General features: G+C 43.6%; 1 protein-coding gene across 1 annotated transcript in view; it reads left to right on the top strand.

Annotated features, from left to right (window-relative positions):
- Positions 1-24,602, top strand: part of LOC127580625 (semaphorin-3E-like) — a 198,562-nt gene extending 173,960 nt beyond the window's left edge. Inside the window, exons 10-18 of the mRNA XM_052034285.1 lie at positions 503-647; positions 8,475-8,706; positions 9,045-9,136; positions 9,231-9,272; positions 9,871-10,037; positions 18,451-18,515; positions 19,337-19,339; positions 22,267-22,406; positions 24,144-24,602. Coding sequence (XP_051890245.1) covers positions 503-647; positions 8,475-8,706; positions 9,045-9,136; positions 9,231-9,272; positions 9,871-10,037; positions 18,451-18,515; positions 19,337-19,339; positions 22,267-22,406; positions 24,144-24,602 — 1,345 coding nt within the window. The remainder of the gene's footprint in view (positions 1-502; positions 648-8,474; positions 8,707-9,044; positions 9,137-9,230; positions 9,273-9,870; positions 10,038-18,450; positions 18,516-19,336; positions 19,340-22,266; positions 22,407-24,143) is intronic.
- The last annotated feature ends 313 nt before the right edge of the window (positions 24,603-24,915 follow it).

Below are 24,915 nucleotides of genomic sequence, written 5' to 3'. Positions count from 1 at the left end.
CTTCAGTGGACATTGGTCACTAACCTAGCCCCTGAGATGGAAAGAGAGTGGAGAGTCTAAGATGGAACAAATGGAAGTGACAATGTTGTGGAAGTTGACAGCAGATGTGATGAAACTTTGGGGTTCTGCACAGGTACCTTAATTCCACTCTGACACCAGCCACGCACTGACTCTGTAAATTATGGCAGAAACAGTAATTAGGTTCATTAGTGAAGCAAATATGTGTTCAGGAAGCAGCCAAAGTAAATACCTGGCAGAAAAATTAGAGAGATGCTGCGCCTTTAAATGCACATTAAGAACATCCTACATTTGTTGGAGCTTGTTTATAAATTACTGTCTTGTCTCCTTCACTGCCACAGTGAATACTGAAATGGCTGTAAAGTGCTTTGGGAGGACATGGTTCTATGAAAGGTGCTTCACAATTTTAAGTTTTTGAATGTATATTGAAACTGAATGATAAATTATTTTAATTCACACTTGTTGGTTGATCTGTATGTTACAGCAATGTATTCCAGGGGTACGCAGTTTGTGTTTACCACATGTCTGCAATCCGTGAAGCATTTAACGGACCCTACGCACACAAACCAGGGCCTGAGTATCACTGGGCACCTTATGAGGGCAAGGTGCCTTACCCAAGACCAGGCAGTGTAAGTCAATTTACAGCAAAGTGAACATTTTAATTGTGTATTCAACGTTTAATAAAAACAATAGAAATATGATCAGAACATCACTACACAACATCACTCTGACAAGCAGACAGAGATTTCAACAGGTTACAAACTCCATTGAAGAACACAAATTGCTGGAATCTTCAGCAGGAAGAGAAGCAGTCCATGTTCCAGGTCAGGAACCCTTCATCGAGTATGAGGATAGGTACGATGTAAGTTGCAGAGAGGGGAAAGTGGGCAGAGTAGAGGGGAGGTGGGGATATAGGGGGGATGCGGGGAGGTGGGAGATGGCATGTGGGGAGGTGGGAGGGGGGCATGTGGGGAGATAGGGGGGATAGGGGGATGTGGGGAGATAGGGGGGATGTGGGATATTGGGAGATAAGAGGAGGTGGGGAAGTGGGAGATAGGAGGGATGTGGGGAGATAGGAGGAGGTGGGAGATAGATGAGATGTCTATGTTAGGGTGCAGACCAAGGTTGTCAATGTAACAGAAAATCTGGCAGAGGCAAAAGGGAAACAAAAGAATCAAATTTTAGCAGAGACATGCCGACACATCTGTAGAGAGAGAGCAGAGAGGAGAGTGCGGTCTGAAACTGTTCAATTCAATATTAAGTCCTTGGGGCTGCAATATGTCCAGACGCAAGATGTGATGCTCTTCAAGCTTACCATGGACACAGTCGGAATGTAGAAGGATGAAGACAGGCTGCTGGAGGTTCAGAGTCACCCATGTAGACTGAACGGAGGTTTCTGCAAAGCAGTCCTCTAATCTGTGTTGGTTTCTCTGCTGTCAAGGAGACAACATTGAATGCAATATACTAAGTTGGAAGAAGTGCTTTAATTGTTCATCCCACTCCCATTCTGACCTCTCTGCTTCAACCTAGTACATTGTTCTAACAACATTCAGGGTGACCCTACCAACACATCTTTCTGGGCACAGTGAAATCCTCAGGCTTAGTATTGAATTTACTACCTTCAGAGAAGCCTGTTTTGTTTTCTCTGTCTCCACACACGTGGATGTACCTCTCTGCTTTATTGTTTCTCTCCCTACCTGCCAGTTTCTAATGTAGTTGTTACCTTGACCACTCTGGTCTGCATCCTGTCACAGACTTTCCCCATGATCGCTCCACCTCTCTGCAACTTAACACACTTGTTTTCTCATCTTCTCACTATGAAGAGTCCTTGACTTGAAACAATACCTCTGCTTCTCTCTCCATGGATGCTGCTCAAACTCCTGACTGCTACCAGCAGTTTCTGCTTTGGCTTCAGATTTCCAGCATCTGCAGTTTTTTTATTCCAATTAAGTATCAATTGTTTGCTATTTATGTATAATATTTATCCACACTGGCATAATGAACTAGCAATACAACTGTCTAGAAAATCGTCTCCATCAGAAACATTATTTCCGAGGTGTGGTCACATTTGGGAGTTAGGCTTTGCTTTGAAACTCATTCTCCTGTGGTGATGAATGGATCTCAGAGACAGAGTACAGTGCACAGAAGCTGCTACTCAGTACTCTCACTGGCACACTGAAGAGCCCTGAACCTTACCAAGGGACTGACTCACCAGTCTTCCAACACTTGGACATAAATAAGTGTCCAGGAGTAACTGGGGACTGGACACTGTGTTACTCATTGCACTACACTGGCATAAAGCAGTGTAAAAAAACAGATAAAGTAAAATATTAACTAATAATACAACCTTTCAGCAATGAATGGAGAAATCATTCAAACCAGACCTGTTTAGAAAATCTATTATTCTTTGAGGAAAGCTGTTTATACTAAGTTGAAGCTGTGACCACACATCATTTTATACAGCATTAGGGGATGCAGTATTGTGATGACTGAACTGATTCTGGCAGACTGTACTGTTGTGCGTGGAATCTATAGGATAGGATTGTGTTGTGAAATGTTGCTAACAGATATAAACATGTTACGATTCAGAATGCACTAAAGCAGGGTGTGGAATCTAGGTTATCAATGGCCCAGGGACAAATCCAGAGACACAAAATACCTTCATCATTTATTACAGAGCTACAGATAAACCAAACCTGGATTCCTGCAGAGACCAGACAGTAAAACCTTCACAGCAGGGATGTTGTTGTGATGCAAGAGACCATGATTTCTTGTATCTCACTGACAAGAGAGTGGTGGGTATATGGAACAAGCTGCCAGAGGAGGTGGTAGAGGCAGATACATGGGATTAGCGTTGATAAACATCACGGTCACTATGGACAAGTTGGGCTGAAGGGTCCATTTCTGTGCTGTAGATCTCCATGACTTTAAGGTTAGTTATTTTATTATTTTTCTGATGACTGAAAGGTCTTCCTTATAATCCCAGACGCAGCTCAGAAACTCACTGGAACAAGAGAGTTCTATAATACAGGTCAAAACTTTTTTTCAACATATAGTTTCCTCTTTCACTGAGTTAATTACATGTGTCATTACTGGCATTAACAGGTTAACGAGGCAATATTTAAAGAAATAGACATGGATTGGAGCAATGCTGGCAAGGCCAACATTAATTGTCAATCCCTAACTGACCTTCAGAGGGTGGTGATGAGCCATCTCCGCACTCCTGGTGAAGCTGATCTCACAGTGCTGTTGGACAGGGAGTTTCAGGATTTAGAGACAGCGACATTCTTTCTCTCACTAGATTACAAGATGAAAGCCAACTATTTAATTTAAAAAACAAATGAGGTTTATTTGTAAAGGACCCTCCATTATACAAGCAGTTGCATTCTCTACATTCATGGGCATTTTCTGTAAACCTATAACCATGAACCATTTGCCCAACAAAGCACTTGGTACCAACTGAGATGGTGTGTTATATCCTGGCTCTAAAACTGAAAGAAAAACACAAAAGAAATCACATCAAAAATAACTGCCCAGACTCTGCATTCTTCATTTTTACACAAGGTCTTCCAGATACTTGGGATCAGATGAGATTTCTTTATTAGTCACATGTACATCGAAACACACAGTGAAATGCATCTTTTGCGTAGCATCTGGGGGCAGCCCGCAAGTGTCACCATGTTTCCGGCGCCAACATAGCACGCCCACAACTTCCTAACCCGTACTTTGACAAAGTCCCACGTGGAGGCTGGTCCAGAAAGCTAAGTCTCTTGGCATTCAGGATGAAGTAGTCAATTGAATTCAACACTGGCTTAGCCGGAGAAGCCAGTGAGTGGTAGTAGATTGTTGTCTCTCTGACCGGAGGCCTGTGACTAGTGGTGTGCCGCAGGGATCGGTGCTGGGCCCGTTGTCGTTTCTCATCTATATGAATGATTTAGATGATAATGTGGTAAACTGGATCAGAAAATTTGTGGATGACTCCAAGATTGGGGGTGTAGTGGACAGCGAGGAAGGCTATCAAAGCTTGCAGTATGATCTTGACCAGCCGGGAAAATGGGCTGAAAAGTGGCAGATGGAATTTAATGCAGACAGTGTGAGGTGATGCCCTTTGGGAGGTCAAACCAGGGTAGGACTTACACAGTGCAGTAGAGCAAAGAGACCTGGGAATACAGATTCATAGTTCCTTGAAAGTGGTGTCACAGGTAGATAGGGTCGTAAAGAGAGCTTTTGGCATTTTGGCCTTTATAAATCAGGGCACTGAGTCCAGGAGTTGGGATGTTATGTTGAAATTGTACAAGACATTGGTGAGGCCAAATTTAGAATATTGTGTGCAATTCTGGTCACCTACCTACAGATATCAATAAGCTTGATAGATCCTTGGTTGTCAGCTGACTGAGTGACTCACACGTCTCGTTAGATGGGACAAGAACTTGCTCAGATCATCAGTGAACTTCAGAAGGTGTTCCACCCTGCATCATCCACCAAAGCTCAGCATCTCCATTACCGCTTGGTTATTGCTGGATCTGGCTTCAGTCTCTCCCTGGCAACCCAGTGGCCCAGAGGGGAGATTTCCTTTGTTCATTCAGCTTCAGTTGCCTCCATGCACCTGCTGATCAGGGCTCGTGGTCTAACCTTGCCTTTTCCACTCTTTCTTTTTCTACACCATCGGCTAAGGTCCCTATCCCACTGGAACTCAACATTCAGCCTTTGCTGGAATTCCTCTGGTGTTGCCTGAGATTCCAAACAGCGTTCTGCAGCGGTACTTATGGGATGTTGTGTTGAAATGGGTTATGAGCTTATCTCATCAAGTTCCATGTGTGAGAAACTATCCCTCCCCAAGAGAACATCTTTGCCCAACTCAGGTCTAGCAAAACGTCTACCAATGCCTCCATGGTTTAGTGATGCCACTTCAGAAACCTATTAAGGTCCCTTGGATTGAGGCAAACTCTCAGCTTGCCACTTGATTTCTCAACACATCCACATCTTAGAGCATAGAACAGTACAGCACAGTATGGGGCCTTCGGCCCACAATGTTCTGCTGACCTATATAAACCTACTCCACAATCGATCTAACCCTTCCCTCCTACACAGCCCATAACACTCCATTTTTCTTACATCCATGTGCCTATCCAAGAGTCTTTTAAATGTCCCTATTGTATTAGTCTCTACCACCACCCCCGGCAGTGCATTCCAAGCACCCACCACTCTCTATGTAAAGAACCTACCTCTGACATCTCCCCTGAACTTTCCTCCACTCACCTTAAACGGATGTTCTCTGGTATTGGCCATTGTCGCCCTGGGTAGAAGGTGCTGGCTGTCCACTCTGTCTATGCCCCTCATAATCTTATACACCTCTATCAAGTCACCTCTCATCCTACGTCGCTCCAAAGAGAAAAGCCCCAGCTCACTCAACCTTTCCTCAGAAGACATGTTCTCTAATCCAGGCAGCATCCTGGTAAATCTCCTCTGCACCCTTGTACTCCTCCTTCAACTTCCATATTCCAAAGTGTATCACTTCACACTTTTCCAGGTTGAACTCCATCTGCCACTTCTCAGCTCAACTCTGCATCCTGTCTATATCCTGTTTTAACCTACGACAGCCATCTACACGATCCAACCTTCATGTTTTGGAGGTGTTGTTGAAGTAGCCCAGGCGAGTAACTAAGATTTTAAGATTTACGATTTTTAAGATATTTTTCTGGGACTGGAGGCAGTGAATGTTTTGGGTAAAAGATAAGGTGCCAATCAAGCAGACTGCTTTGCCCTGGATAATGTTGACTGTCTTGAGTGATCTGCATTCATCCAGGTAAGTTCCTTATAGCTGTACCTGTTTCTTTTTTGGGCAATCCTTCAGCAGGTTTGATTCTAATAGGTAATGGGAAAATATTTTGGACTTTCTCCTTGGAATATTACTTGCCATTACAAAAATAAACTGATTCTAGTCAATGTTCCTGCAATGCTGTGCCCAGGGCAGCTTCATTTCAACAAGCAGTGGTCCAAGGGTGCTGCTTCTGTGCTGTCCAGCTCCTTGAGTCAAATGTTCAATGAATTATTGCTTCACTCTTGAGATCAGGGTCAGAGAGACGGACAATGGATGTGAGATGTTTGTGTAAGTATCTAAATGAGGTGTGTGGGCACTGTTGTGACTGTGAATGAGCCATGGGGAGACTGGACTGTAGATATGTCTCTAGTCAGCATGACATGCAGGCATCCTGGAGAATCTGCCTCTCTCAGAGACACTCCAGAGTGTTACGGACTCAGTGAAAGTCCCTTTAAGATAGAGAGTGTGTGTGTGTGTGTGTGTGGGGCGTGCTTACGTCAATAGAAGATAAAGGACGTAATGACGTTGTTGAAGAAGTCAGAAGAAGAAGGAGAGAGAGAGAGAAGGGAGAGAGACACCAGCCTGCTTGTTTTCTCTATCGATGGATGAGAAACAATAACTGTGTCTGCCACTGAAATCCATGTATGGAAGTTGGAAGTAATCCCGTGGAGTTCACTTTGTTGCTGACCTGTAGAAGGAAACAGGTATTTGTGTGTGGACGACCACGGTTCGGATGCTTTTCGGGGTGAGAAAGTCACTACCGAGTAAACACTGAAGTGTCATTTGGGTTCCATCGTGGAACATTTGGATTTCATATGTACTCTCTCTATGTTTCTCTACGTCTACGTCTTATCTTCAGACAACGGTAGTTGTTGAAGAAGCCCTTGCTCATGTTTCACCTTATAGCTTGCGGAACTGAACTTTAAGAACCATTCCGGAACTGGGAGTTTTGGACTTTGCCACACACACACACACACACACACACACGAAGAGTTTAGTTTTGGGGTTAACGTTCGAGGTTTAACATTTTCGAATTCTAACATACTAACATTTTTACTTTTATTTTACGTATTATCATAAGTAGTGATTAATAAAATAGTTTTTAACACTAAATCATGCTCAGTGTGTTTCTTTTGTTGCTGGTTCGTGACAAGAGAAACTCAGGAAAATCTCTCTGACCAAAAGTACACTGAGGTTTTATACATTAAGCACAAAGATAAGAGCAGGTGAGTAAATACAGTTTCAGTGGTCACAGTTGCAGTTGACGTTTCAGGTCGAGACCCTTCATCTGGACTGAAACATGGATTGTCCATTTCCCTGCACAGACGCTGCCTGCCCTATTGAGTTGCTCCAGCATCTCATTCCACATCTGCAGGCTGTTGTGTCACAATTACAGTTTGCTTCAACATTCCAGGTGCAGACATGACTCCTTGGAACTAATACATACAATGGGAGCACATCTTAACTGACAGGAACACCTCTGCATTTTCAAATATTTCAGTTGAGGATCCTTCTTTTACCACTGCATTGAGAATTGGCTCTCATGGACAATGGTGTGCATTCATGCAACTAGCCTTGTCTTAGACTGAAGACTGATTCTTGTTGGTTTTAACTGGCCATTCTTCCCATCCCGTAGCTCCTGAAAGATGTTCTATGCGTAAAGATCCCCAACTGGCACTTTCAGTACAATTGCCTGAAAATGGAGGGTTTCCCAATTCATTAACAAATAGGCTAATAAGATAAAACTATAGGTAAGGAGAATGTCCTGTTAATCTATAAAGTTAATAACCTGAAATCATTGCTTAGTCCAAAATAGCTGTGCATCTGGAATGTGATGTACCAATCAAGGAACATCTGGAGTTATGAATGGGTGCAAGATGAAAGTGTTTCTTGGTGCAGAACCATCACCACCAAGTATCGCGATATTAAACGCACACAACAGCTGGAATGAATTGGACCATTTTATCCCTTTTAATATATTCCAGGGTCACTTTACTCTGATTCCAGTTTATGTTCTTCCCCTCCTGCAGAAAATAAAAATGGAGAATGTTGGAAATACTCAGCAGGTCAGGCAGCATCTGTGGAAAGAGAAACAGTCAATGCTTTATGTTGAGGACCCTTCATTGAGAAAAATAAGTTTTGATGAAGGGTCCCAGACCTGAAATGTTAACTGCTTCTCCTCTACAGATGCTACCTGACCTGTTGAGTATTTCTCACATTTCCATTTTTTTTACAGATTTCCAGTATCTGGCTTTTTTTGATTTTCTTTATGGAGCCATGCTGTTTCATCACACCAGTGGTATCTGAGAGCGAAGAAGAGTTGTTGACTCATGAACCTGTTTGGAAAGGGACAGCGTATTGATTATAATGACATACTCTGACTTGACCTGCTGTACAATGCAGAACCGGAACTGATCAGTTTTGAAACAGTTTATTTATGAAACAAAGCTTGAGTTATTTAAAATAAATTTTTATTTGTACATATAATTGAGCATGATTTATGGCAAAAAGGTCTGGATTAGTTTGATTTCATGGGCAGTGTTGTACGAAAGCAATTGGAATGTTATGTCAGAGTACAAATTAGATGTATAACTATTAACTGACACAATGACTCAAACAACATTGTCCTCTGCAGTGTGCCAGCCAGATAAATGCACCACCTGGAAGTAAGTACAGCACGACAAAGGATTACCCAGACGACGTCCTTCGTTTTGTACGTAGTCATCCCATGATGTACCAACATGTCCACCCTGTACACAACAGACCCGTGCTCCTGAGAACAGATGGGCGACACAACCTGAAGCAAATAGTTGTTGATCGTGTTGATGCTGAAGATGGTCAATATGATGTCCTGTTTATTGGCACAGGTGAACTGGACTTTGGGTGATGATGCTGTTGAAATTACATGGTCCCCGTCTGCTCCTTCCCCCGCTCAGCCTACATAACTATAAATCAAAAGTCTTTCTGTGATACCCAGCTCCCAGTGGAGACAATATCTCCAAGTCACAAATTGATATCGTCAATGCATTTTGAAATTAACTTACTTTGCTTGGAACTGTATAATCGAAACCACCCAGAATTACCATGAATTGACATTTTGGTGGGTTTTGCTTATTCCTAATTGCATCTCTGCACATGACCATTGTGAAAGATGCAGCTGTCAGGCTGATGGACATTTAATTGCAGTTTTTTTCCCTCTCCACAGATGCAGGGGTGGTGTTAAAGGTTATTGTAATTTACAACAAGGAAGCTGAAACGATGGAGGAAGTGGTGTTAGAGGAACTGTATGTATTTAAGGTGAGAATATGCATATCGCACTTTCTCTAATGGACTTCTTGCAGTTGTGGGAAGCAAGGGCATCTAGTAATCAGGATATTTGTCTCAATTTCAGGTGCCAACTCCAATTATCAGTATGGAGATCTCTGTTAAACGGGTAAGATTGTGCAACTGTTGGAGAAGCAAAGAATATAAAGCGGTTAAAATAAGCAGTAAAAACTCACTCATCGGATGAGACCCCAAGTTAGTGGTGGTACTTGCTGCAAGTGCTTTTTCACAATGCAGATTTAGGGAGCTATGAATGTTCACTCAGCTGGTCCTGAGTGGTCACTAAAGAGTCATCCTGCTTGTCAAAGGGGGAATTCTTCGCAAAACTCAGCTTACAAAGTGTCACTTTACAGAGTGCAGGCTTCAGCCTGAGGACAGAGCTCAGGGCTGAAAACCAGGCCACAGCTTCAAGCCAAGAATTCCACAGCTTATGGGGGCAGGTTAATGTCTTGCTGCCGGATCTTCTCTCAGAAGCTTGTAGCTGCCTGTTCCTACAAACTGGTAAATGTTTCTCTTGTTTTACAATGCAGTGAGATCAAGGTTTCTCCCAAACCCAGAGAATTATTTTCTAATTAATGTTCCCAATTCTGCACTGTTGCAGACCACCTGGGCTACAATCGGCATCAACTTTTGAGCTTCAGATGTTTAAATAAATGAATCATCTCTTCAACAAGCCTGATCACAGTTCATTTATTATTTTAATTTAGCAAAACCTATACATTGCATCGAAGTCGGCTGTTGCTCAGGTGAGAATTCACCAGTGTGACATGTATGGTTCTGCCTGCATGGACTGCTGCCTCGCCAGAGACCCTTACTGTGCCTGGGATGGAGAATCCTGCACCAGGTATTACCCATCTGCAGTAACTTCTAAAAGGTAATCCGCTCTGTTTGTTAATGTTCTGACTGCAGTGTAAACTGTGGTAGACCCTGCAGCTGCTGTGTGGGGATATTTGGAACAAGATCTGTGTCCCGCTGCAGAAACTTCACACAGTCTTTGTCAGTCTCGGAGAGTGTTTGTGCTGAATCAGCTCTGCTGGCTATTTTTATACCAGTCTTGACACAGATGTGACATTTTGCTTCTGAAGTATAATTTCTTCTTCTGTGGATGTAATTGCAGTTAAATAGAGAGTGTCAGGGAACATGGAGTGCCAGTGGAAAGCAATGCATTTTGGGAAGTGAAGCTAGGCCAGGACATACACAGTGAATGGCAGGGCCCTGGGGAGTGTTGTTGAACCGAGAGACCTTGAGTACATGTACACAGTTCCTTGAAAGTGGGAACACAGGTAGGTAGGGTGCCGAGGAAGGCACATGACATGTTTGTCTTCATTGGCTGAGCCATTGAGTATAATTATTTGATGTCATGTCACATGGTACAGCACACTGTGTGCGCTGTTCTGGTCACCACATTGTAGGAAGGATGTGATTAAGCTAGAGAGGATGCAGGAAAGTTTCACAAGGATGTTGCCCAGATTGGAAGACTTGAGTCATAAGGAGAGATTGGATAGGCTGGAGCAACACACAAAAGGTGCTGGAGGAACTCAGTGGGTCAGACAGCATCTGTGGAGGGAGATGGGCAGTCAACATTTCAGGTCGAGACCCTGGGTCTGTTTTCCCTGGAGGAGAGGAGGCTGAAGGGTGACATGACAGAGGTATGTAAGTTATGAGAAGCATAGGTAGGGTAAACAACTAGAGTCTGTTACCCATGGTAGGGCATAGGCTCAAGGTGGGAAGGAGGGGGTTTAAAGGGGATCTGAAGGGGAAATCTTTCACACAGAGTAGTTGGTATCTGGAATAAGCCGCCAGAGGAGGTGGTGGGGGTGGTAACAGTAGCAGAATTTAAAAGGCATCTGGACAGGTACTTGAATGAGCCGGGCACAGAGGGAGATGGAATTAATGCAGGCAGGTGGGATTAGTAGGTATGATGGTCGGCATAGACATAGTGAGCCGAAGGGCCTTTTCTGTGCTGTACATTTTTTCATTGCACAGGTTTATAAGGGTGTGAACATACTTTGTAATCTGTGGAATACTTAAGAATCCTCTGAATAGCCTCATTTGTTTCTGTAATGGTACTAAAACTGACTTGGGAAGTGAGGAGGTCGGAGGCTGCAGGAACCTCTAGTTACCTACAGGTGGCAGTGGGAGCCCTTTCCCCACAGACCCTCAGATCCAATCTGCTGCAGAGACTGTCTCGTCTGAGCAAATGAGCCGAGGGCTTCACACCCTCAGATTTACTTCACTCCTCAACATGAAAATATCTTTTTAAAACTGGAACAATCTGTGCTCTTGTGTTTCTAGTATTAAACTGGGAGAACCTCGGATGGATCAGTTCCACTACATTGCCTGTGCAGAGGGAAACTTCTGATTAATCGACCTTTGTCAGCTCAACACTGAGAAGATTGATGCCCCCCCCACCCCACCCTAACTCCTTGTCCTTTCTCCGTGGCATTGACCCTTACTGTGCCTGAGGTGGAGTCAACAGGCCAAACCAATGTAATGGTTATCTCGTACCTGTTCAATTTTGAGATGATCCTTAAACCATCGCCAAGACCTGTGTTATCTTGGCATCACAATATTTATCCCAGGACAAACACTGTGATGGGTCTCCTTCACCGGGTGGTCCAACAGAGACCAATATGCTGCATCCACCTGCTGTCCTGCTCCAACCCCTGTCCATCTGTCATGTTTTCCTTCTCCAACGGGTTAGACTGAAGGTCCATGTCATTGTTAAGGACTTCACCTTACATTGAAGCTCTTCTATCCTCATGCATTGTGTAGCTCAACTTGATCCATTGTTACTGCACTACTGGTGACAAGGTATTTGCTACTCCAGTATGCCCATTCACACCCTCTTGGGCCTCACCCTCCAAAAGCCTCCACACTCATTCTTTTGAATAAGTTTCCAGTTACCCTTCATAACTTAATTAATAATTATTTAGGAAGTACTAGCTGGCTTTCTACAGAAACATGCGCCACAGGAGATTATTCAGCTCCTCTCGTCTCTGCCAGACCTCAGCCACCCCTGCTTGTTATCCAATGACCCTGCTCTAATCCAGAGCCCTCTACAGTTAAACAGTTTCCCAATTCCTATTCAGTAAGTTGTTTCAGTTGTGTTCTTACAACAATGTGCTCACACAACAGTCCATGGAGTAAAGGGACGGTCACAATTGCATTGTGATGGAAGATCTGACCATTTTTATTTGAGTGCTATACGATAGGAAACCTAGATAATCAGAAGTAATTAACAAAGAATCTATTAAAAGATTGCAGGTTTGGCTGTAGAGTAATGCAGCAAGGAAACAGGCCCTTTGACCCACCGTGTCCACATCAACCATCTGGTACATATCCAACTTACCAGCACTTAGTCCAAGGCCATCCATTTGTTAGCGATTCAAGTGTTCTCACTGGTGCTTCTTAACTGCTGTGGGAGTACCTGTCTCCACGACCCTGTCAAGCAGTGTGTTCCACATTCCATGTACCCTCTGGATGAAAAAGATTTCTTCTTGAGATCCCCTCTAAACCTCTTGCCCCTTCCCCTAAACCTGTGCTGTCTACCTTTGCCATGGGGAAAAGTTTCCTACCATCTACCTCTGGAGGCATAGAGTGAAACAGCAAGGAGACAGCCCTCGCCGGCCATCAAGGAGCCGTTTACACTGATCCTACTCTAATCCCATTTTATTCTCCCCACATTCCCATCAGCTGCTGAGCATTCTGGAGACAGTGACCACAACTCCCTGACCTTTACACTTGCCTTAGAGAGGGGCAGGATCAGACAGTATGGGAAGTATTTAATTAGGGGAGGGGAATTATGATGCCATTAGGCAGGAACTTGGGAGTGTAAATTGGGAGCAGATGTACTCGGGGAAATGCACAATGGAATAGTGGAGGTTGTTTAGAGATCATTTGCAGGGGGTTCTGGATAGGTTTGTCCCATTGAGGCACGAACAAGATGGTAGGGTGAAGGGTGATGGTTGACAAGAGATGTGGAATATCCAATGAAGAGGAAGAAATAAGCTTATTTAAGGCTTAGGAAGCAAGGATCAGACAGGGCTCCAGAGAGTTACAAGGTATCCAGGAAGGAGCTTAAGAATAGACCTAGGAGAGCTGGAAGGGAGCATGAGAAGGACTTGGTGAGTAGGATTAGGGAAAACCCCAAGGGGTTCTACATGTAAGAAGTGTAAGAAAATACTAAAAAAGGAAATCAGGATGGCACAAAGAAGACATGAGGTTGCTTTGGCAGATAATGTGAAGGTAAACCCAAAGGGTTTCTACAAGTATATTAAGAGTAAAAGGATAGTAAGGGACAAAATTGGTCCCCTAGAAGATCAGAGTGGTTGTCTATCTGTGGAGCCTCAGGAGATGGGGGAGATCTTAAACAGTTTTATTGCATCAGTATTTACTCAGGACACTGGCATAGTGGATATGGAAGGAAGGGAAACAGGCAATAGTGTCATGGAACATATAGAGATTAAAGAGGAGGAGGTGCTTGCTGCCTTACAACGAATAAAGGTAGATAAATCCCTCGGGCCTGATAAGATATTTCCTCAGATCTTGAGAGAGACTAGTGTAGAAATTGCAGGGACCCTGGCAGATATATTTAAAATGTCCTTAGCCAAGGGTGCGGTGCTGGAGGACTGGAGGGTAGCTCATGTTGTTCCATTGTTTAAAAAAGGATCTAAAAGTAAATCAGGTAATTACTGGCCGGTGAGCCTGACATCAGTAGTGGGTAAATTATTGGAATGTGTTCTGAGAGATCGGATATACAAGTATTTGGACAATCAAGGGCTGATTAAGGATAGTTAGCATGGCTTTGTGCGTGGTAGATCATGTTTAATGAATCTTGTGGAGTTTTTCGAGGAGGTTACCAAGAAAGTAGATGAAGGAAAGGCTGTGGATGTTGTCTGCATGGACTTTAGTAAGGCCTTTGACAAGGTCCCACATGGGAGATTAGTTCAGAAGGTTCAGGCACTAGGTATCCATGGAGAGGTTGTAAACTGGATTTGAAATTGGCTGTGTGGGAGAAGACAGAGAGTGGTAGAGGATGATTGTTTCTCAGACTGGAGGCCTGTGACTAGTGGTGTGCCTCAGGGATCTGTGCTGGGGCCATTGTTGTTTGTTGTCTATATCAATGATCTAGATGATAATGTGGCAAATTGGATCAGCAAGTTTGCTGATGATACTAAGATTGGAGGCGTAGTGGACAGCGAGGGAGGCTTTCAAAGCTTGCAGAGAGATCTGAACCAACTGGAAGAATGGTCCAGAAAATGGCAGATGGAACTTAATGCAGACAAGTGTGAGGTGTTGCATTTTGGAAGGACAAATCAAGGTAGGACATACACAGTAAATGGTAGGGCACTGAGGAGTGCAGAGGAACAAAGGGATCTGGGAGTTCAGATACATATTTCCCTGAAAGTGGCATCACAGGTAGACAGGGTTGTAAAGAAAGCTTTTGGCATCCTGGCATTCATAAATCAAAGTATTGAGTATAGGAGTTGGGATGTTATGGTGAGGTTGTATGAGACATTGGTGACGCCAAATTTGGAGTATTGTGTGCAGTTCTGGTCACCTAACTATAGGAAGGATATTTGTAAGATTGAAAGAGTGCAGAGGAAATTTACTAGAATGTTGTCGGGTCTTCAGGAGTTGAGTTACGGGGAAAGATTGAACAGGTTAGGACTTTATTCCTTGGAGCAGAGAAGAATGAGGGGAGATTTGATAGAGGTTTACAAAATTATGAGGTGTATAGACAGAGTTAATGCGAGTAGGCTCTATCCACCTAGATTAGGAGAGATAACTATGAGAGGACATGGCTTTAGGGTGAAAGGGGAAAGTTTAGAGGGAACATTAGGGGGAACTTCTTCACTCAAAGAGTGGTGGGAATGTGGAAGGGGCTGCCATCTGACGTGGTAAATGCGGGCTCACTCTTAAGTTTTAAGAATAAATTGGATAGATACATGGACAGGAGAGGTCTGGAGGGTTATGGACTGGGTGCAAGTCAGTGGGATTAGCGGAATAAAGTTTTGGCACAGACTAGAAGGGCTGAATGGCCTGTTTTCTGTGCTGTTGTGTTCTATGGTATGTGAAGAACAGGAGGATAACTAGAGTGAAGGTAGGACCAATTAGGGATAGAGGAAGAAACATGTGCCTGGAGTCGGAGGAGGTAGAGGAGGTTCTTCATGAATACTTTGCTTCAGTATTCACCTGTGAGAGAGACCTTGATGTAAAACAGGCTGATAAACTAGAACATGTTGATGTTAAGAAGGACAATGTGCTGGAACTTTTGAAAAACATTGGGATAGATAAGTCCCCAGGGCCAGACAGGATATATCCCAGGATATTATGAGAAATGAGGGAAGAGATTTCTGAGCCCTTGGCAATGATCTTTGCATCCTCAATGGCCACAATAGTAGTACCAGATGATTGGACGGTGGCAAATATTACTCCTTTCTTCAAGAAAGGGAGTAGGAATAACTCTGGGAATTATAGACCAGTGAGTCTTACTTCAATGGTGGGCACATTATTGGAAAAGATTCTTAGGGTCAGGACCTATGAGCATTTGGAGAAGCATAGTCTGATTAGAGATAGTCAGCATGACTTTGTGAAGGGAAAGACATGCCTCATGAGTCAAATTGAATTCTTTGGGGATGACACAAAACACATTGATGAGGGTAGAGCAGTGGATGTGGTGTATATGGACTTTGGTAAGGTGTCTGATAAGGTTTCCCATGATAGGCTCATTCAGAAGGTCAGGAGACATGGTATTTAGGGAAACTTGGCTGTGTGGATTCGGAATTGGCTTGCCCATAGAAGGCAGAGGGTGGATGTAGATGGAACATATTGTCCCTGGAGGTCGGTGACCAGTGGTGTTCCACAGGGATCTGTTCTGGGACCCCTGCTCTTTGTGAATTTTTTATAAATGACTTGGATGAAGAAGTGGAAAGGTGTGTTAGTAAGTTTGCTGATGACAAAAAGGTTGCCGGTGTGAATAGTGTAGAATGTTGTCGAGGATTACAACGGGACATTGATAGGATGCAAAATTGGGCTGAGAAATGGCAGATAGAGTTCAGCATGGAAGAGTGTGAAGTGATTCACTTCGGATGGTCGAATTTGAAGGCAGAATACAGGGTTAATGGCAGGACTCTTAGCAATGTGGAGGAACAGAGGGACCTTGGGTTCCAAGTCCATGGATCCCTCAAAGTTGCCACGCAGGTCAATAGGGTTGTTAAGAAGGCTTGTGGTGTGTTGGCCTTCATTAGCTGGGGGGATTGAGTTCAAGAATCACAAGGTAATGTTGCAGCTCTGTAAAACTCTGCTTAGACCACACTTAGAATATTTTGTTCCGTTCTGGTAGCCTCATAATAGGAAGGATGTGGAAGCTTTAGAAAGGGTGCAGAAGAGACTTACAAAGATGCTGCCTGGATTGGAGAGCATGTCTAATCAAGATAGGTTGAGTGAACTAGAGCTTATCTCTTTGGAGAGAAGGAGGATGAGAGGTGACTTGATAGAGGTGTACAAGATGATAAGAGGCATAGATCAAGTGGACAGTCAGAGACTTTTTCCCAGGGCAACAATGGCTAACACGAGGGGACATAATTTTAAGGTGATTGGAGGAAAGTACACGGGGGATGTCATAAGCACGTTTTTTGCACAGAGAGTGGTGGGTGCTTGGAACGCACTGCCGGCAGAGGTTGTGGGGGCAGATGCATTAGGGACATTTAAGAGGCTCTTAGATAGCCACATGAATGATAGAGAAATGAGGGGGCTATGTGGGTGGGATGGGTTAGATAGATCTCAGAGCAGGATTAAATGTCGGCACAACATTGTGGGCCGAAGGGCCTGTACTGTGCTGTAATGTTCCATGTTCTATGTCTGACGATTGGTGCCACGTTGGCTGAATGATGGAGGAAGTGAATAATCCAGCCCTCCTGTCTTCCTGACTTACTTTAATGATTTCCTTCTGTTGGGGTGTTTTTATATTTCACAGTCTTCTTATCAATATGATGCATCTCTCATCCAGAATTTGAGTTTACTCACATTTATTTAAGGATCAGAATGGTTTAGCACGGAAACAGGCCCTTCAGCCCACTGTCCCCATCCTAGCCATTGTGCTGGTCCCATTTACCCACCTTTGGTCCAGACCAGCAGGATACGGTGGTGGGAAAGGTTGGCATCAAGTGAAGCTGATTTGAAGTGTTGTCCTTCAGTATCTGGGATGCACTTGATCAGCCCAGGATAAGGTGGCAGTGTGAGACTCGGGCTTATTTTGATCAGTGTTTGGGGTTGTGATGGGTGCGTGGGAAACGCTGCCAGGGGTGCTAGTGGAGGCAGGTACATTTGGGACTCTTAAGAGACTCTTAGATAGGCACATGGATGATAGAGAAAGGGCAGCTATGTGCAGGGGAGTGAATGGTTAGATTGGTCTTAGAGTCAGTTAAAAGGTTGGCACAACATCGTGGGCCGAAGGGCCTGTACTGTGCTGCAATGTTCTATGTTCTCCCACCAAATACTATGACTCACCTGTCACTAGGGACAATTTACAGTGGCCAGTTAACCTTCCAAACTGCACCTCTTTGGGATGTGGGAGGAAGCTGGAGCACCCAGAGAAAACCCACGTGGTCACCGTGAGAACATGCAAACTCCTCACAGACAGCACTGGAGGTCAGGATTGAGCCCTGGTCACTGGAGCTGTGAGGCAGGGGCTCTACTACCTGTGTCACTGTGCCACTTCAAACCTCCCTCTGTCCCTCCTAATTGTGTCCTCCTCTCTCAGGGCCCCACTCAGCCACCTGAACTCCAAGGAAAACAAACCCATCCTGACTTACTGACTACTTTTATCTTTATATTATCAATTGTTCAGCCAGCTTTGGCTGAGTTCTGCTCTCCCCCTTCTTTCAATCTATGGCCAGACTTAATTTCTTTGATTAGTCATGGATGGATCACATTCCTCTTTATTTCAACATGCCACACCCCATCACCCGAAGTTTGCCTCAACATTAACTCTTTTCCCAGTCCAAGTTATGGTTTATATTTTAAACAATGCAGGCAGTCAAACTTTGACTGAAGTTGGACTCTTTGCTGCCCGCTGGCTATGAATAAGACTTATTGAGTTAACGTCATGACGTTGACTCTTCCATTCACAAGAGAGTGATGTCCTGTGACATGTATTAGAGAAGAATTATGTCTGCACATCTTGGCACAGATCTCTGGAATCAAATCCTGGAAGATATTTGGGAGACAATGTAGATTTTATCGGAGGATAATAAAGTACTTTTTCCATTTCCTCCCTTCAGGCGATTCCGTAGGCAAGATATTCGACATGGTGATGTAACACAGCAGTGCTTTGACCTGCAGAATGGTATGTTACCGTTGTGTTCCATGGTCAACAATGAAGCTGGATCTGAGATCAGAAAATAAGTTTGTGAGGGGTTTATTTCAGCTGATGCTGAAGAGTTTTATAATAATTAGAAACTTGTTAATATATCATTCAGATACGTTCCATCTTCAAATTAAGTGTGCCAGGTTTTTAACTTCAGATCTTCCAATACAGTAAAATGTTTGACACTGAGGCAACCAGCTCTTCAATGTCATCTACCCAACCCGCAGTCATATTCATTCAGAAAATTCCATCCATCCTCCTTTCCCAACCTTCCTTCCTCCCAGTAATATTCCATTTTATCCTCAGATTATCTCATTTCCTTACATTCTCCTTCTATAAAATCATTCATGTGAGATCAGATAGAAAAAAAATCACTGAAGCTGAAAATACACAGCTGGCCACCAGCATCTGTGGAGAAAGAGTGTTTTATGAAAAGTCATTGACCTGAAACAATACTTCTGTTTCTCTCTCCACAAATGATTTTAGCAGTTTCCATTTTATTCAGATGTGTGATGTTCTTTCTTCTTTTCAAACCAGACCCTTCTCAAAATTGACAATATAAAGGATGTTGAAACTGTTGGATACATGAGACACACTACAGAAAGATTAACATAATGGTGGCATCATTTACTGTTGAACACATCCGTTACCCTCTCCTGATGAAGGGTCTTGGCCCGAAACGTCGACTGTATATTTCCCTCCATGGATGCTGCCTGACTTGATGAGTTTCTCCAGCACTTTTTGTGCCTTACTCCAGATTCCAGCATCTGCAGAATTTCTTGTCTCTGTTACCCTCTCAGTGAGTCTGATGTCAGTGGTAGGGAAAACGCTGGAATCTATCATGAAGGACATAATAACCTTGAATAGAACAGGACTGAGGAGAGTCAGCATGAAGTATGGAACTTTCTTTATGAAAGGAAAGTCACCTCTGACAAATCTGCTGGTGTTCTTTAAGGATGTGACCAGTAGATTAAAAGAGGGGGAACCAGTGGATGTGTTACATTTGATTCCTTGGAAACTTTCAATAAAGTCATATATAGTGTGTTGGTGAACAAGATTAGAACACACAGAATTGGAGGCAATAAACTGAAATGGATTGAGAATTGTTTATTGGACAAGAAGTTAAGTTGGGACCACAAGGACCTTTCTCAGGTGTGACAGGTGTGGTACTTCAGGGACCGTTCCTGGAACCCCGGCTGCTCATAATGAACATCGACAGTTTGGCTGAGGGACCAATAGTCATGTTTCTTAGTCTGCCGACAACAGTAAAAATGTGGGATTGTGAGCAGGGAGGAGGAAATAAAGAGGCTTCAAGGAGAGTGGACAAGCTGTGCGGGTGAAAACACAGCAAATGGAACATAATGTGGACAGGTGTGAGGTCATCTATCTTGTGTCATAAAACAGAGAGGTAGAACATTTGTTAAATGGTGAAAGACTGGGCAGTGTTGATGTTGAAAGCGAACGGGCATGTTTCCAGTCACTGAAGGCCAACATACGGATGCAACAAATGTTCAGGAGGATATATTTGCCTTTATCATGAGAGGAATTGAGTACAGGAGTAGGTGTAATTGTGCAGGGCCTTGGGTGGGAATGCACCTGGAACATTAGGCACTGGCTTCCTTACCAAAGAAAGGTGTACTTGCTATAGAAGAAGTGCAGAGAAGCTTCACTCGACTGGTTCCAGGGATGGAGGGTTTACCATATGGGGAAAGATTAAGTCAACTGCGTTCTCTGATGTTTAGAAGAATGAGAGGAGATCTCAGTGAAACTTGCAAAATACTTGACAGGCTGGATGTAGGCAGAATGTTTCCCTTGACTGGGAAGTCTCAGACTAGGAGACACAGTTTGAGAATAAGGCATATGCTGTTTATGACTGAGAAAGGGAGAAAATCCAATACCGGATATGAAAATTGTGATGCTTTGGGCCAAAATCCAAATATAAATGATGTTTTCAACCCTGGGGATACTTACAATAATCCAGCAAGGGGTTGTGTTACTTCTCGATCTTGTCAGAGATGAACAACATTGTCCAGAAACCATCTTTTGTTTGATTGTGTGATCGAAGCTATCTGCAGCCACAAACACAGAGTATTGTCCAACATCCAGTGCAATCCACAGTGAGGGCAGAACTGTCAGAATTCTCTTAGATTAACACATGAATTATATAGAAATGGGGAGCTATGTGGGAGGGAAGGGTTAGATACAGTAGATCTTAGAGCAGGATAAAATGTCGGCACAACATAGTGGGCCGAAGGGCCTGTACAGTGCTGTAGTGTTTCATGTTCTATGTCAGACTTGCAGAAGGGGCAATAAACTGCAGTTCAGTTTGTCCTCTCAGACAGGTGGTGGAGGAGGAGAAGGGCACCTCTCCCTTGTGCCCTGTGCTTTGGCCGATGCTTATCCCTCAGTCGCCATCAGTGGGATGATACGATGCATGAACTGACTGCCCCGTTGCCCGTGAATCAGAATCAGGTTTATTGTCACTGACATATGAGGTGAAATTTGTTGTTTTGTGGCAGCAGTGCAGTGCAACATAAAGACTTATAAATTACAAAATAAATAAATAGTGCAAAAAAAAAGAATAACGAGGTAGTGTTCACGGTTCATGATCCATTCAGAAATCGGCGAAGGGAAAGAAGCTGTTCCTGAATCATTGACTGTGGGTCTTCAGGCTCCTGTACCTCCTCCCCGATGGCTGTAATGAGAAAAGAGCATGTCCCATGTGGTGAGGGTCCTTAGTGATGGATGCCGCCTTCTTGAGGCACCGCCTCTTGAAGATGTCCTCAGTGGTGGGGAGGGTTGTGCCCATGATGGAGCTGACTGAGTCTACAGCACTCTGCAGCCTCTTGCGATCCTCTGCATTGGAGTCTCCATACCAGGCTGTGATGTAACCAGTCAGAATGCTCTCCACCGTTCATCCATAGAAATTTGTAAGAGTCTTTGGTGACATACCAAATCTCAAGAAGTAGAGGTGCTGGCATGCCTTCTTTACGATTGCATCAATTTGTTGGGCCCAGGATATATCCACTGAAATGTTGCTGCCCAGGAACTTGGAAGCTGCTCACCCTTTCCACCACTGACCCCTCAATGAAGACTGGTGTGTGTTCTCCTGACTTCCCCTTCCTGAAGCCCACAATGATACAACAGTGATTATACTGCCACAGGTGCTGTGCTCATAGTCCACAGTTTGCCCAGCATGTCCATCCAGCTAAAAACCACCTGTCTGTACTAATCCCATATACCGGCACTTGGTCCACAGCCTTCTTTGCCTTGGTGATTCAAGTGTTTATCTAAGTACTTCTTAGCTGTTCTAGAGAATCTGCCTCGATCATCCCTTCAAGTTGAACATTCCAGATTTCAACCATCCTCTATGTAAATAAAATCATCCTCAGATCCCATCTATATTCCCAACCTACCCTCTACTTTTTGGACCAGCCAAAAGCATTAATGTATTCACCATGCTTTTAATGCACTCAGTCATCTCCTTGTAAACTCTTTAGGAAGTCCTGAAAGACACAGGAGAAACACAAGTCTTTCTTTGAACATGTCAGGTATAATGGCTCCACTTGAGAGTTATGGAACTGATGTTATAAATAAGGAAACTTGAAATGTGCATCCCCAGCTGCTGCTGAACAAGGCACCTTTGATGGAATGATGCACATTATTAGTTATTCTATATTTACCATGTTTTCACATCACAAATTGTCTTTGCCTTTTCTTTGGTGGGCAGATGAGACACTGTCTAAACCAGAAGAGAGATTTTTGTATGGGATTGAGGGAAACAGCACATTGCTGGAGTGCATTCCCCGATCACCTCAAGCTAAAGTGCTGTGGTTTGTGGAAGGATCATCCAACACAGGACAGGAGGAGGTGAGTAACTTAGTGAACTCTGACTGTATGAATAAAATATCAGAACCATACATCCATAGGTTACATTGCAAAAAACAACAGAACCATTTTGTGATCTTGATGAATGGTGGACAGGTGCAAAAGGACAGATGGCCAACTCCTGCTCCTGTTGTCAGGTGGGCCTCTGGATCAGGGCGTTAATCCTCTTTGTGCTTTTCTAACACTTCTTCTTCACTCTGTGGTTCCATCCTCCTGATCTATCTCCCCAATACTGAGACAAAGTAATTATTGAATGTTTCTGCCTGGTGACTTTTGGTGCCAATGATTCTATTCTCAGTGTCCTTTATTGACCTATTCCCAAGCTAGCTTCTCTGCTTTTATTTGTGTTCCTCCAGAATATTAAACTATTCTGTTTTATATTCCTTGATGATTTAATCTCATAGTTTTTCTTTCCTTCCGTAATAGATTTTTTGACCTCTCCCAAATGCCTTTTGTCCCTAAATGCCTTAAATTCCCCCTTGTTCTCCATTGTTGACCAGATACCTGGTGTGCTCTACTTCCTAAATCCTCAGATTCCCTGTTCTTTTATCCATGCATGAATCCCCAATGGCTTTTAGTTTTTATTTTTCGTACTGGATAAACATTCCCTGCCTGTAGAGCTGAAGCAATAACTCTGTTGCTCTTGATACTGTCTGACAATTTGGAGCATTTGCCGCATTCTGCTCTTCCCTCGTTGGATTTAATTGTTGTCCTTACGATGTGGTTATCTCTTCTGCTGCCTTTATCTTCTCTTTCAATAAATTGGTAAATTGGTTTATTATTGTCACATGTATCAAGGTACAGTGAAAAACTGTTTTGCATGCCATTCATACAGATCATTTCATTACATAGTCAAATTGAGGTAGTACAAGGGAAAACAATAACAGAATGCAGAATAAAGTGTTACAGTTACAGAGAAAGTGCAGTGCAAGCAGACAATAAGGTGCAAGGTCATAATGAGATAGATTTTGAGGTCAAGAGTCCACCTTATCATACTAGGGGACCGTTCAATGGTCTTATAACAGCAGGAAAGAAGCTGTCCTTGAGCCTGTCCATCATTTCTATTGATCTTATCTTTCCTAAATAATCTGCAACATTTAGTTCCCAGGCCTGATCTTTGTGTAAATGTGATTCAGTAATAATGTCACTGACCAGCTCCTTGTCGTGTACTATTGCCGCTCCTTTCCATAAATGTTACATTCTGTGTACTGTTGCATCGGCAGCACGGTAGTGTAGCCGTTAGCTTAACACTTTACAGTGCCAGCCACCCGGGTTCAATTCCAGCTGCTGTCTGTAAGGAATTTGTACATTGTCCCCGTGACTGCGTGGGCTTCATCCGGATGCTCCGGTTTCCTCCAACGTTCCAAAGACGTACGGGTTAGGAAGTAGTGGGCGTGCTATGTTGGCGCCGGAAATGTGGCGACACTTGCGGGCTGCCCCCAGAACACTCTACGCAAAAGATGCTTTTCACTGTGTTTCGATGTACATGTGACTGGTCTGGTCTTATCTTAACTCATGTTTGACGCTGGTGTCTTTCACTTAACCCTTCCATACTCCTAAAATATAACACCATTAATTCCCTGGCTGTTTTTGTGTCTCGCAGCTCGTTCTGTTTTTTTCTCTTCTTCCCATGATTGGTTTAGGTGTTTCATTTCTTCTGGATCTTGCAGGATCAGGCAGAATCCCAGTGAAGAAATACTTACTGTAATGTTCTCTTAGGTCAAAACAGATGATCGAGTGATTAAAACCGACCTGGGGCTCTTGCTTCTCAACCTTCACAGAAGGGATGCTGGAATTTACTTCTGCAAGTCAAGGGAACATGGCTTCATACAGACAGTGACCAAAATCAAACTGGACGTCTTGCAAGAGGAGCAAATTGATGGAATATTTCACAAGAGTGATGAAGAGGAGCCACCCCGCAAATTGCCCTGTGTGCTGCAGCCTGGGAGTCACCAAGGGATGAGACCGTGGTATAAAGAGTTTCTCGAGTTAATCGGCTACAGTAACTTCCAACGGGTGGAGGAATATTGTCAGAAAATATGGTGCAGTGAAAAGAGGAGAAAGAAGAACAGAGGTGCAGGGAATAAATGGAAGTATGGCAACGCGCCGGAGAGGAAGGTCAAAGCCAGGGCCCACTCAGAGCATCGGCGAACACCACGACACGTTTTAGACACATGAAGGCAGCTGATAAAAATCTGAGTATTTAACAAACAGAGGATGCAATGTTGACAGGAGGATCAAAGAAATTTTTTACAGAATGTATTTCTTGCTTACATAAAGCATTGCACATTCTGGTGTTAGACAATTGGATTCCTGAGCTCAAATCTTCAATAACTGCACATGCAGAGAAATGTTGGTGAATATCACTGGTGGGGTTAACAGTGCAGTCCACAGTGAAGTGTACACTCTACAGATTGACAGCCTTTGTGAAACACAAAACCAATGTTGGATATAATTCTGCAGAGCTTTTCCATTAAATTCCTTCAGTTTG

The sequence above is a fragment of the Pristis pectinata genome, chromosome 19 (genome assembly GCF_009764475.1).
Source record: "Pristis pectinata isolate sPriPec2 chromosome 19, sPriPec2.1.pri, whole genome shotgun sequence".
In the NCBI taxonomy this organism is placed as follows: Eukaryota; Metazoa; Chordata; class Chondrichthyes; order Rhinopristiformes; family Pristidae; genus Pristis; species Pristis pectinata.
Note: the sequence above shows the minus strand (reverse complement) of the source record. Positions and strands in the feature narration are given on the sequence as shown.